Raw genomic sequence first — 13,683 nt, 5'->3', positions numbered from 1 at the left:
TTATTTGAAATATTTGTTATACTTAACAATTTATTTTAACACAAGTTTATATTATTTTACACAACTTTCATCGTTTTACAAAAATGCCTTAGGTTGATAATTAAAATCTAATTTAGCTAAATGACGAGTTTTGTTTTGTCGAAGTTCTCTTTTTCAGCTTTTCAGTAGTTGCCGTGGTTTAAAAAAACATAAATAGGTAATCAGTTTTAGCATTATCGTTTAGATCGACCATATATATGTGCTGAAGTGGTACACTGTTCTACATATTGTATTTCGTATGTATAGCAGTGACTTCTAATTAATTCGCGTATTACGTATGCCTATGCTGCATGCAAACAAAATAATAAACGTATTTTACAAGACAATGTGTAAAAAATAAAAGAATCTAATACGATAGGTTAGAATTATAAAATGAAGTCTCTCTCTGTTCTGAAATCTCAATTCACAAAAGTAAACGTCAGGAATTAACGATCAATATGACGAAATCATAAAGAGTGCACCCCGCCAGCGCTTAGGTGGAATAGTCGACCGCTCCGCTGCCGTTCTGCTGCATGCGAACGGACCGACGACGGGTCAGGATGCGCGCCGGTGCCGCCGGAGCAGCTGGATCGCTGGCCTCGCCGGGAGCTCCTCCCACTGGCACTCCCGTCGCCTCCGCGTTGTTGTTGCTCACCGCCGCAGCGGCGGCCGCCTCTTCGCTCGCCATTCCGACCACGGCATTGTCCAGGATCAGCGGCACGGCCACTGGCGTCGTCACTGGCTGATGTTCCTCCTCGAGCTGCGAGTTGCGTCGCGTGGTGATGCCCCGCAGCTTGGACTTCTTGGGCGGCAGAGTTCGAGGGGCGGCAACTTCCCTAATTGGCGGTGGCGCTTCCTGGACGGGGATGCTGGCTGGCGTGGTTGTGGGCATCACGATTATTGGCGGCAACTCCTCCTCCTGATAGTTTCGCTTGCGAGCCAATCGCGCCGCATTCCCGTTGCCATTGCTGCTCTCATCCGCCGGTGGTATCTGTGGCGCGGCCACGATCGGTTCGTTGTTAGCGCTGTTGCCATTGTAACAGTCTGGATTTGCTGGGCTACTCGCCAAACAGGCGTTCTCATCGATGGTCTCCAGCTTGCCTAACGTCTTGTTGGTGCCGCCATTGGTGGTTGTCGCCGGTGCCACGACCTCTTCCTTGGTGCTAGCCTGCTTCAGCTGGGCGTTGTCCTTCTCCAGCGTTTGGATGCGATCGCGCGTTGTCTTCAGTTCTTGCTGCAGAAACAGAATGGTACTCTGCATGCCCTCCACATCCTCGTCCAGTTCTTGAAGGAAGTCGTCCAGCTCTGTTGGGGAATTGGGGAGATTTTATTAGCCATTGTTATTATCTTCTGTTTTAATTATACTAAACCTACCCGACTGCGACTTCTTGACCTCCTCGCTGAAGCTCTTCTGCATGGCCAGCTCCGTCTCCAGTTTGGCCAGCCTGCCATTGGAGGTCATCTTGCCCAGCTCCTCGTTCTCCTGGTAGAGCAGTCGGCACTTGGCCATCAGGCGCTTGCCGGTGTTGGAGTCCGGGGTGAATTTCCAGGCGGACAGCTCATTCTGGGTCTCCTCCAGCTTGGCCTTGGTGGCCTTAAGTTCCTTCTTGAGCCGCTCGAAGAGGAGATTCACCGCAGGATCGAGAAGGGCAGTGCGCAAAGCCAAGGCAGTGGGTGCCTGTTGGGCCTTGTACTCGGCAATTTGGCTCTGAATGGGATAAGATAATGATTTGTACTTGAAGACTTTAAGTTAAGTATAGGTAAACCTACCACGTAGTCCTGGAATTCCTGCTCCTTGTTGGCCAGCCGCCGCATGAGGATCTTCTCGCGGCGCAGGGCATCCGCGCATTGCTGACCCATGCGCACCTGCTCCAGTTTGAGATTCTCGATCTCATCTGCGAATCGAAGGATAGGATTAGCTAGGGATATCTCAAGAAACGCTGCTTCCAAGCCGAGAGAGAGCCACTCTGTTTTTGGTTTGCACGAGACATTACAGTATTGTACTAGTCATAGGTATATTTTACAAGTTCTTAATGGGCAAGGCAAAGTGTTTGTTTTAGGTGGAACTTAATACGAAATCATACCAATGCGTTGCAATCATTCGTGTAAGTTCGTGACATGGTCGTTGGAAAAGGCCGCATCCCGTCGTCAATCGCTTGCTGATAATGATATTGGTATTGATTTTGATTCGATGCGAGGGTCACAACCACTTGAACTTGGACACGATCTCGAGATCGATTGCGATATCGATATCGATTTGCTCGTTATCTCTGGCATTATCTCTGGCACTTGAACAACCACACCTGCCATTATTTTCATTTTGATTTCTTGCTTTTGCATTTGCATTAGAATCGAACTTGGTTGGCGATTGAAATTGAATCTTCGCGACATTTTCGGAATTGCGTACACTGTGGAAAACAACGACGAGTGATTGATACATTTTTTGTGGGCATGGCAAAACTGAAAATATTTTTGAAAAACACTTGCAAAAAACTCGACGCACACACTCCGCTCTCGAAAGCTTTTTCGTATATACATATGTATATGCATATGTACGCATGGATTTGAAAAGCTTTTCCCCTTCTCTTTTTCTGCGGCATTTTCGAACACTCTTTTGTCATACAAAAAGTTTATTGACTTTGCATTTTTGTTGTATTTGTTGTGCAAACACGTATTTTATTTTGTATTTGTATTTATTCAGGCGAGCAATTATTTATGTATTTATATTTTACCGATGCAAACAAATGTGTGTGCGTGTGTCCCACATAGCATGTAAATTGATTAATTGGCGGCCACTTAGGCGTTAAAAAAACCAATTGAATAATCTTATCAATTGCGAATACACACACGCTAACACACACACATGTTCACAGCGCTTTGGTTTGGCGCCTTTTCATTTGAATATTTATTATTTAACACACGAGGCAAAGTTTTTGGCATTCACTTTTTCACCACAATTTCAACTGAAAAATAATTTTACTTTATTTTCTTTTCGGTTATGCACTGTCACTTATTTACTTGGTTATTTACCATTATTATTTAAGCAACAACAAGAAAGTGTGAGGGGGGCATAAAGAGAGAGAAATAGACGGAACTAGGGGGCGGGACGGGGGGCGCAGACACGTTGGCTCTCTTCTTCTTCTTGTCCCCACCTCTCCACTACTTCTTCCTCTTCTTCTTCTGGCACGTAGGCAAACGAAAAGTGGTCGCAAAACGAAAACTGTACACCGCAAAGACGACGAAAAGGCGAGAAAACGGGGAAATTGGAAACCTTCGCTTTGAATTCTTTAAATATTTGATAATATTTTGTATTATGTTACAAGAAACCCGTGTTTCATTTCATTTTAAGATTATGTATGCTCTTAACTTTTATAAGAAGCCTTAGCTCTTTAGTGATATTTATTTATTATTTTCTAGCTATTATTGATTATTATATTTTGATTTATTATTATTTTGTAACTTATTTTTTAGATAGTTCATTTGCACAACACTTTATAAGCACTTTATAGATATTTGAGGCTCTCATTGCCTTTTCTCATAGTTTATATTGAGGTATTTCATTTATTAACTCATTTCGTGGTCCTTTTAAAGCACTTTCACTGAATTGAAATTTTCTGGGGTGGTGTGTAAAAAAATAACTCAAAACTTAACCAAAACGCCGCTGAAAGAATGTTCGTTAAAAAGAGTGTTCGCTTCGATTAGATTCACAGGGTAATCGTATACGTTGAGTTCTTTTCCGAGTGTTTTTCATAAACAAATTCAATGTCACAAGAAACCCAAATGGAGTGGGGACAGAAGTAAACTAAATAAACCAAGTTTCCATTTACGCTTCTCCTTTATACAATTTACACAGAGTTGACACTTTAGATCGTGGTTTTGTTTTTGAGACGAGTATGTATGTATATAGGGGGTATTATACAGATCAGATCCCTTGGATCAGATCAGATAGCAGTGTACCAAAATGTGCAAAATACCTTCGAGCAAGCGTTGTCGCTGTTCGGCGGCTGCAACAGCCTCTGCAACAGCTGCTGCGTGCTGCTGCTGTTGTTGTTGCTGCTGCTGTTGCTGCTGCTGCTGCTGCAAATGTTGCTGCTCCTGATGGTGATGATGGTGCGGATGCGGATGCGGATGGTGATGATGGTGATGGTGCGACGACGGATCCTCGAGGCCCGAGGGCGTTGGGGAGGCGGGGCCGCCGCTGACTCCGCTATTTTGGCTGCTGTTTAGGATATTTAGATTTTGCTCGTATTTGGTCGGGGGCATTTTGTCGTAACTGTTCATCAAGGGTCTTTGATCGTCCATAGTCATTGCAGCGACACTCATTATTTGCAAATTAAAACGCTCTTGTTGTTGTCGGTCCTTTGCTGGCGTTGTTGTTGTTGTGGTTGATGTTGTTGCTTTTCATAGGGGCCGCTCGCTCACACATTCACACGCACACAGACGCTGCCCACCAATACTCCCTCACTCACACACACACTCGCATGCACCAATGGCGACGCGTATTGCGAACGTTTGCAAAACGTCGATTTCGCGTACTTTTCGCGCTGGCTCAACGCTCAATTAATGATTTATCGCTGGATTGTCCTTTGATTCACACTTTGCGTATGCTTTTGGTCGTTTGGGGACACTTTAACGGCGTTATTTCTTGATTTTTCAACGCTGCGAGCTGATTTCTCGATTGCTGCTGTTAACTGTTGTGCGGAATCCAACATGGCGGAGCTGGAAAATACCAAATTTGCCATTAATCCGACTGCAACCCTGGGTTCGGAACTCAGATATGTGCTAGCGAGGGCACAATCCAATCGTCCGGTTCTGTTGGGTGTACACACTGGCAGGAGTTTCTAATTTATAAAGATATAATTTAGGATATTTTGAGATACCTCGATGCTCTCTTTCCAAAGGTATTAATTAATTAGCAATAATAATATTTCCAAAATATTTCTACGTTTTGAATTATTAGTATTATTACTTTTCTGTTTTACTTGTTAAAATCACAATATTGGATTTCATTAAAAAATTAACTTCTGCCGAATTCGAATCCAGATTACAATATTTTTCTTTAAATAATTAGAAAATTGAACGCGATGACAGAATATATTACAAGGCGGATACTAGTGGGAACAGGGCATTTAAATTTTCCTAATATAGCCGAAATGTTGTTATTTTTTACGGAGTCCAGGGGGGTCACTCTGGTCGACTGATTTGTTTTAAAAACGTAAGAATATGGCTGAATCCTCGAACATACATGTCAAACTGGAGCAGCAGAACATCAAGGAGCGCTTGAATTTGCACGTCAAGCGGCGCTTGCAGCAGGATGCGGATAATCCCATCGAGAGCCCCGAATTATTGCCAAGTGATCCCAATCCTAAGCGCAACAAGGTAAAAGATGTTTCAAAGCCTCGAAAACCCTACCAAAAGCGCACAGAAAAACCCAAAACAGAGGCAACGAAGTGCAAGAAAGGTGAGTTGTTTTATTTTGCGTGAGAAACTGATTTATATAAGCCTTTTTTTCAGTTGGACAACTAGGCAGTCCGGCGGCGGAAGCAGATCCCCTGGAGGAACAGGAACCGGAGGGATATTCTCCGGAGGCGACGGATGGCAAATCTGTAAAACGGGATTGTTGCAAAAACGCCGACATTTTAAACATGGTTTTGAACGTTAAAAAACGCATTCTAATGCAGGATCCCGAGGTTCAGGCCTTCTGGACCGAAATAACGACTGCCATTAAGAGCTAAATGAATGAAACTGTTCCTAAACGCGGTCGCCAATCAGGTTGTAGATATAAATTGATGTTATGTTAATATTGAATATAAGGGTTTTCAATAATAATGTGTAAGTTAAATGTTAAGTTATGCTTTTCAATAAAATGTGATAAAATGGAATGAAAGCTCCTTCTCTAAACTCAATCTTATAGAAAAAGCACTAAAAATGTCATTGCAAGGTGCTCCAAAAACAAGTACCCTCTTCTATGTACTTTCATATATCTTGAATATATCAGTAGTTTAAGTCCTTTGATCAAACTATAATAGCTGATTTTTCAGAGTTCTAGGGCTACAACAGAACATATTTTTTTCCAAAGTGATTTGTCGCAGTGATTTGTTCGACTCATTGTTACGCTGATCAACTTCATAAATATGTTTGCAAGTACTAATCTATTCACTGATGAACTTTTTGGATCCCTTATCTGCAGAGCTCGCACCTCTCAGACTCAATATTCAGTTCTCAACACAACTTATTACTGTGCGACTCTACTCTGGGCTGGAATATGGCCTCAGAAATCTCTTTGCTTGAGATCCATAAGTTTTCAGTATAAAATTTATGGCTTTCTCACAATTGATTAAGGCCATTTCATAAAGTTTCAAATTTCTAAGCTTTCCCCTAAATGTTCATTAAAAAATGTTTTACAAGGGTGTACAGATGAATTTAAATTAAACTTTTCACTACTGAAATTTAAAATTTTTCAAACAATAATCTCTTGAGTTTTAAAAATATGTGTATTTGGTGATCTTAAACAGCTCTATGTTTACGGAAAATTTTTCTCGTTGTTAAACATTTTAAGTACTTTAAAAAACATTTAAGAATAAAAAATCAACTGAAAAATGTTTTTAAAAAGGGTCAGGACTGGCAGGGTGTTTAGTGCGCAGTCTCGCTCTCGAAAAAGTCCCCGGAGAACCAGAGAACTATCTCGGAAATCTCGCCGGCCGCCAGAGAAGCGGCCTGCGGACAGCTGCGGATTTGGCAGAGCGCTCAGAAAGAATTTCACCGTGTTTGGGGTTGCATCGCGTCGCGTGACCGCATCACAGAGTCCACAAAAAATAAGGAAACCTTTGGCCATAATATCGACAATTGTGAGTCCGAATTCGATTGTGTAACGACTGAGAGGGTAGCCGAGAAATCGAATCGGGTGTAAAGTGGCGAAAATTTCGCGATTCTGGGCCCACTTTTCCGTAAAGCCGTGTTAGATAATCCCGTTTCAGTGGCGCGGTTCGCTATCGATTTAACTTTTTTCGCTTGGTTTCTCAAAAGGGCGCTCGCACCCCTCTATTTCTATTGAAGACCGCCCCCTCTCTCTCTCTCTCTCTTTCTCATTCTCAGGGTGACAGGCTCTCTCTTTCTCTGTTTCTCTTGGTCGCTTTGACTTTGTGCTTCGTCCTTGCGAGAGAATTTGCACTGAAATCGCACTTAAATCGGCCCACCCGCGAGAACCCTTCGCCTACAACTATCCACCCCCTTCACCCACGAACCACCCCTTTTCCCCACCCTCGCTGAGCCCTTTTCCCTGACATCCGATTTTCTTTTCGCTTTTCATTTCGGTGGTCTTTCATTTCCACTTTGGTGTCATCAGCTTGAAATAGTTCGAGAGCCAGGGAAATTCCAAATGTCTCCACTCTTACGTAAATAAATAAAAGAAAATTGTTTCGAAAGGAAAACTTTGTGGAAAACTATTGAGAATATTCGTGGGGGTCTGCTATTATATAACTGCCGAAGTAAAAGTGAAAAGTGACTTTACAATAATGGAGAAACAAAGTGCATAAGTGATTACAAAACGAATTGGAACTGCAAATGGTTCGGAAGGAAAATGGACTATGAAACTTAAACTAAATGGTTCTTGAAATAAACCATAATAGCTATAGTAAAAGTACAATACCTAACCTTAAAGTGGCTAATTAGCTGATAGCCGAGTTTGCAAAATGCCATCCAAGACCAAGAATCCTTTAATCCTCGACGTTTTCGACGACATTACACAACGAGAGTGCAGACCCAACCCCCTGATAATTTTACCTGAGTGACTTTCTATGCCACTTGTACTGCTCAATTTTTTGTTCGTTCCATTTTTTTAATGGCTAAATCGATATGCCAGATTCGTGCCTCTGCCAATTGTCTGGGCTATTACATAACAACAAAAAGAACCAGCTCAAAGAAAAGCCCACTGGCAGGAAGGCAACTCAAAACATTTCCCGCAGGAAATGCCAAAAGACGGAGACAGTTGATAACAAAAAAATAGGGTAGGGGTATAGAGGAAAAGTGGGCTAAAACGGGACCTGAACTGGGTCAGTTATTGAATTTTCCGAGGGGAGAAGCATGGTGTTGCATGTCCTGCAAAATGCAACTGAACATCAAATGCTGATGGGAAACTAACATGAAATAGACCCACTCAATCAAGTCAGCCGCCCCCACTTTATCGCCACATATCACACAGGCCCATATTGCCTGTCGATTGGAGGAGCTCTTCCAGTTCCGCTTGTCCGCTGACCAACAACAACCCCATTTCGTTGGGATTGAGTGGCCGACATGACAACGGCCCCTTGACTACCATATTGATTGGCTTTTCATTTGCTCGATTTTTAACCATCTCGCATATACGGAGGTATCCACCTCCTTCGACACCTGAGTTTCTGTGCCAGAAACCCAAATTTCGTTGGCTACATCGGGGCGTATGCGTAATATTTCCTACTCTGATCTGTCTGCTCATTTTGTCTTTCCCCGTTTCTCGGCTCTGGCCAATTTCGGAGTGGGCCCCCAACTACTGTGCTCTAGAATCGAGCTATGGCTTCAGTGCATTGCACTTTTCTCGATTACGTGCCATAAGGGGTAGGCAACGGGGTTGTGGTTACATTTAGACCCAAATGGCCAATGGAACTGCAGGCGTCCCGGAAATGGGTTGACAATGTAATTACTTGAGTGGCCGGGAAATTGGTTATTTAAATTCTAAGTGAAGTCATAAAGGGGTCGCCATGTGAGTCATGTAGAGTCAATTAGGACTCCTTTAATATTTAAATGTGGATACTTATATGAAGGAATTGGAAAATCTCATTCATTTTTTTTCCAAAGATTTTTTCCAAAGATTGAAAACTTAATTTTCTATAGAAAACCAATTGGTTGTCCCTTTTAAATTCTTTTCTATATTTTTAAGTTTCTTCATCAAAAACAAAATTTTAAGAAACTTTTTGGTGGGATACCTATTCAATTTCTTATTAAAATATCTAAAAATTGTAAGTTTTAAGAATCTTTTGTTGGGATACCTATTTAATTTATTTTTCAATTTCCAAAAAATACAATAATAGCAATAAGCTTCATATGTATTATGTTTTATAGATAAGTGTAGTAAATCGTTCTTTCAAAAGTATTGTAGGTAACTTTTTACGCCCACTAAAAACCTCTTAATCAGATTTGAAGACAATCCCCTAAGCATTGGCAAAGCCCAACAAAGCCCTTTCGCTTGACAAATATAAAAAAGGAAAACAGATTAAGCCGTCGGTCGGGAAAGGGCCTATAAAACCACTTGGCCACAAATCGCAAACGCTGGCTAAACTATTAAAAGGCCCAGGCAGCGGGGGAATGGTGTGGGGGGTTTTTATGGGAGGTACATATTGGTAATTTGTTACCTAGCTACCGACAACCGTTAGCAATTTCCCACCATCCACAAAAACTGTGGAGCGATGCCTGGGAAAATCAATGGGGAGAAAGGGTGAAGGGGCTGGTACTGCGTTTGAGCAATCATTGCAATCCAATTAAATGGACAGTCGATCCCAAGAAAAAAATACAAAAAAACGGATAAAAATTAAAAAAATAAAAAAACAGGCAAGAAGCTCCGTTCGAATGGGAGCCACATGGGATCCACAAGCTCACTAATTGGGTCGCTAGAGGGCGCGCGTCATCGGAGAGAAAGAGAGCGAGCATGGGCAGGAGGAAGTGGGGGTGAAAGAGAGAGCACTTTAGTTGCATTGCGCCGTCGCCCTGCCGTCCCTTTTCCCCGCACCTCGGATTGCACTCTTCTTGCTTTTCTTCTGCGTCCCACTTTGTGTTTTTGCCCCTTTCTTTCGCCTTCTTCCATCCTTTTGGATTTATTTTTGCCACTGCGATTTTCACTTTTCATTGCAGTCGAACTAAATGCAGCACACTCGCAAATCGTCCACGGGTTATTAGGCAATGCATATATGTTTTTAAATTACTTTACCAACTTTCCTGTTTCTTTTTTGTTTGTCGTAACTTTTAGGCTAACATGCTAATGTAGCATCGAAACGGTTCGCAAATTGTCCAACGAAAGCGAAATCCATAAGCGTCAGCAAACAAATTGTTGCTCCAGCCGCCGGGCAAGAGAAGCGTGGATTCATAAAAAATAAAAAACAAATAAAGCATAAATAATTAATTCCGATAAACCCAAACACATACAAAATGTCGCCGTTCATGGAGAAGACGTTGTTGTTGTTAGGCGTGCTCTGCTGCATACAAGGTAAGCCAAAGCCCCAAAGTTTATGCAATGCGAAAAACATACAAGCCCACACACATATACACCCACACACCCTCACACACTGACGCAGCTCCAAGCCCTGACATTTGGCTTTATGTAAACACACTATATATAGTATGCCATAATGCCACGGATCGGAGAAAGTGGTCGTAGCCCTGCACAAAAACGTGTTTAAAGGGCCGAGACCTTAAATTGTATATAGTTATGTTGCGCATCATTGGTTAAGATATAATATTAATATTCATATTTTATTGACTTCAAAATGGACCATAAACCGTATTATAGTTTTCTTATTATAAAGCTGTTTTGACAAATACGAGTTCGTCTAGTTATTTTTTTCTTTTTGGAAGCAAAGTTTTGGTTTGTTTGTTTATTAATTTGAATTATAGCATTTTTAAGCTATTAAGCCTTTGGATTATTACAATTTTAAGCCAATAAATTTATTTTAAAATATATCGTACTTTTATGCTAATAAGCTGCCCTAATTTTGGAGTCGTTTATATTTATTACTGATGATGTTTAACTAATGAAGTTATTAATTTATTTAACAGCTTCAAATTTAAACTTATTTGTATTAAAGTATTACTCAAAGTGAACAGAGTTGCAATAATAATAAATCCCTTTAAAGTCAGGATTAATATTGAGTTAATGTCATTAACTTTAAAAACAATGCGAAAGTCTATGTTTCCACTTCACTTCACAGTGCATAATCTCTTGCAAAAGCTTATTTCTAACAAAGCAGCCTTAGTTATTTTAAGATTGATATTTACATTTTTGACAGTTAATATATTGCATACTGTAAGCAAATCCGAAAACCGCTGATTTAAGCCTCAGCTTATCTAATTTAAGCTGCATACAAAATTAAGCTTTCAGACAAATCGCAACGTCGAAACTGATAATCGCATAAAGTGTCTTCTTTATCCAATTAGTCAGATTACAGAGATTTACAAACTATCAACTATGGACTAATATGAAAATATATATAGATAGAAAAGTAAATTGAGAAAGGTTTTATAGATTTATATCATTATACTTACATAAATGGTTTCAATAATCGTATTGTAAATAAATGATTACATTAATGATACAATTCTCTCTCAACACTTTTGGTGAAATCTATTTATTACCATTTTCCTTGTCTTTTTATCAATAATGAAAAAGATAAATTATTCATTCATTTTTAATTTTTTTAGTGACTACTGCCCTGATGTGCTATGACTGCAATAGCGAGTTCGATCCCCGATGCGGCGATCCCTTCGAGCCGTACTCCATTGGCGAGGTGAACTGCAGCAAACAGGAGCCACTGGAGCACCTGAAGGACAAGTACAAGCCCACCCTGTGCCGCAAAACCGTTCAAAAGAGTAGGTTTACAGCAGTTAGCCAAAAGATCGCATACTAACCTCCACTTAACCTGTAGTTTACGGGAAGACCCGGATCGTACGAGGCTGCGGATATATCCCCGATGAACACACCGACACCAAGTGCGTTAGGCGCTCGGGAACCCACGACGTGGCCGCCATCTACTGCTCCTGCACCAAGGATCTGTGCAACGGAGCCAACTCCCCTGTTGCCCAGTGGATGATGCTGCCACTAGTCTTCGCCGCCGGACTTGCGCTCCTGCTGAACTCGAGGCACACAATACGATTCCAGAGCTCGTAAATTCAGCTCGACCTAGCATTTCACTGAGTTTCGTTTTCGACTTTGGTTTTAGTGGTTTTTCGTTTCAGATCTGCAATTGATGATCATTTAGTTGCATAATTTACTTTAATATTTAATTTAATGTGTTCGTAAGCGTAAAAATAATAAGAATAATATGGAAATTAACTTACCTTATGGATTCACACATACACCTTATAAAAAGAAACAGGATAAAAACAAGATGGTAATCACACTTTTGGGGGCAGTAATAAATATGTTGTTTAAGCTTTTGTTGGAAATTAAGTTAAAAATACAAAAAAACTGCCAGTAAATGTCTCCGCCTAAAAAAAATGTAACCGTCGACCCCAGAAATCCTAAAGAAACAATACAGATCGCTGATCTACATAAGTCATAGCCCAAAAGTACATTAGTCAATGGTGCAGAAATACCTCTTTTATTCTGAGGCAGATCGACCATCTTTGCATAAGATCGGAAGAAATGGGTGTTTCCTTATTCTTGGCTTATGGATTTTGAGTAAAAATGTATACCCGTAAACTTTTAGTAACTTTTTCATTCCATTTTTGTTTTGGCAATGAATTTCAGTTGACCCAGCGGATTTTATTTATTCAGTTTATAAATGGGGTAAATCTTAAGAGCCAAGCCCTTTATGAAACCTGTGAGTGCAAATTTTAAAGAATAACATCTATCTTTACGGGAAGTAACCTGCAATAAATAATATTTGCAATTCCATTATGCCGAACCTCATATGTTATTTTGTATTTTTGGTTGGTTTTTGGTTGGTTTTGGTTTATTTTCTAGTAAATTAACCGTTTATTTTCTTTTTTATGTTGTCAAATGTTCTTAATTAGTTTTTATGTACTTTAAACCAATAAATGGGAAAGGGCAATCCTTAAAGGCAGACCCCTTATGAAGCCTATCACTGCAAATTCTAAAGACGAACATCTATCTTTACGGCAAAGAATTTGCAGTCATTTGTATTCATAACTCATTTGAAAACAGAAAATAGATTTTCATAAATAAGAGAAACTTATTAAAATTTATACGAAGTAAATAAATGAAAATAAACCTATCTGCAAAACAAATGAGAATCCGTAAAATACTAAATCCAAAAAGGGAAAAATAAATTTTGTCCATTATAAGCTTCATACGAACTAAACCAATACATACTACACAGCTATGATCCGGAAACCATTTTCACAGGAGTTCCACAAAAGTCTGGCGGAAGTGGAAATGCTAACGTGGCTGATATACATAAATCTTCCTAATACTTTAGACGGAAAGTGCATAAATATTTTCATTTGTGTCCCCAATGCAATACTAACACAAAACAAGGTACAGTCAACACAAAGCATGGCAAGATATTAATAAACAGAAACACTAGCCAACATATAAAAACCAGTTGCAAGCACATCATTTTGTGTAGAAAAAAAATATATATACATGAAAAAATTGCATAAATTATATAACATTATCTATTTAGTTAAATATTATTAAGAATTATATGGAAAGATATTGAGATAACAACAGAGAGAAGCGAGAGCGTATGTAGATAAACCTAACTAATTTTAATTTATAAAATGAATAACAAACACTAGCCGTTGTATCGTAATAGAAAAAAGAAGAAAAAATTAATAAATTGAAAAAGACAAATTTAAAATCAATAATCCATTAACTAGTCAGAGTACTTAAGAACCCATAACTAAACCAAATATGACGGAAAATTATTTAAATTTTGTTTATCATCGGAAAGACTT

General features: G+C 39.9%; 3 protein-coding genes across 7 annotated transcripts; 2 read left to right on the top strand and 1 right to left on the bottom strand.

The window, feature by feature from the left end:
* fl(2)d (female lethal d) lies at positions 1–4,729 on the bottom strand. Of its 3 annotated transcripts, XM_070212878.1 has the most exons (5): positions 3,993–4,108; positions 2,103–2,426; positions 1,789–1,913; positions 1,393–1,726; positions 1–1,323 (listed from the first exon to the last, which is right to left on the bottom strand). In XM_070212878.1, exons 3-5 carry the CDS (start codon positions 1,876–1,878, stop codon positions 512–514), a joined length of 1,236 nt encoding a protein of 411 aa, XP_070068979.1. In that variant the 5' UTR covers positions 1,879–1,913; positions 2,103–2,426; positions 3,993–4,108; the 3' UTR covers positions 1–511. The 3 variants fall into 3 exon arrangements, with proteins under 3 accessions (XP_070068979.1, XP_017003361.2, XP_017003362.2); XM_017147872.3 differs by lacking the exon at positions 2,103–2,426 and having other exon boundaries at positions 3,993–4,729; XM_017147873.3 differs by lacking the exon at positions 3,993–4,108 and having other exon boundaries at positions 2,103–3,970.
* Positions 4,730–5,222: 493 nt separating this feature from the next.
* On the top strand, positions 5,223–5,905 carry LOC108061495 (uncharacterized). Its single transcript, XM_017147726.3, has 2 exons — positions 5,223–5,479; positions 5,533–5,905. Exons 1-2 carry the CDS (start codon positions 5,242–5,244, stop codon positions 5,751–5,753), a joined length of 459 nt encoding a protein of 152 aa, XP_017003215.2. The 5' UTR covers positions 5,223–5,241; the 3' UTR covers positions 5,754–5,905.
* An 848-nt stretch (positions 5,906–6,753) lies between these two features.
* On the top strand, positions 6,754–12,094 carry LOC108061558 (UPAR/Ly6 domain-containing protein crok). Of its 3 annotated transcripts, none has more exons than XM_017147847.3 (4): positions 6,754–6,866; positions 10,016–10,252; positions 11,464–11,631; positions 11,688–12,094. In XM_017147847.3, the coding sequence occupies exons 2-4, from the start codon at positions 10,195–10,197 to the stop codon at positions 11,927–11,929; spliced, it is 468 nt and encodes a 155-aa protein (XP_017003336.2). In that variant the 5' UTR covers positions 6,754–6,866; positions 10,016–10,194; the 3' UTR covers positions 11,930–12,094. The 3 variants fall into 3 exon arrangements, with proteins under 3 accessions (XP_017003336.2, XP_017003337.2, XP_070070021.1); XM_017147848.3 differs by lacking the exon at positions 6,754–6,866 and adding an exon at positions 7,353–7,412; XM_070213920.1 differs by lacking the exons at positions 6,754–6,866; positions 10,016–10,252 and adding an exon at positions 11,124–11,264.
* The last annotated feature ends 1,589 nt before the right edge of the window (positions 12,095–13,683 follow it).

This window comes from Drosophila takahashii, chromosome 2R (genome assembly GCF_030179915.1).
Source record: "Drosophila takahashii strain IR98-3 E-12201 chromosome 2R, DtakHiC1v2, whole genome shotgun sequence".
Taxonomy (NCBI): domain Eukaryota; kingdom Metazoa; phylum Arthropoda; class Insecta; order Diptera; family Drosophilidae; genus Drosophila; species Drosophila takahashii.
The sequence above is the reverse complement of the archived record's forward strand: the minus strand, read 5'-3'. Positions and strand labels throughout refer to the sequence as shown.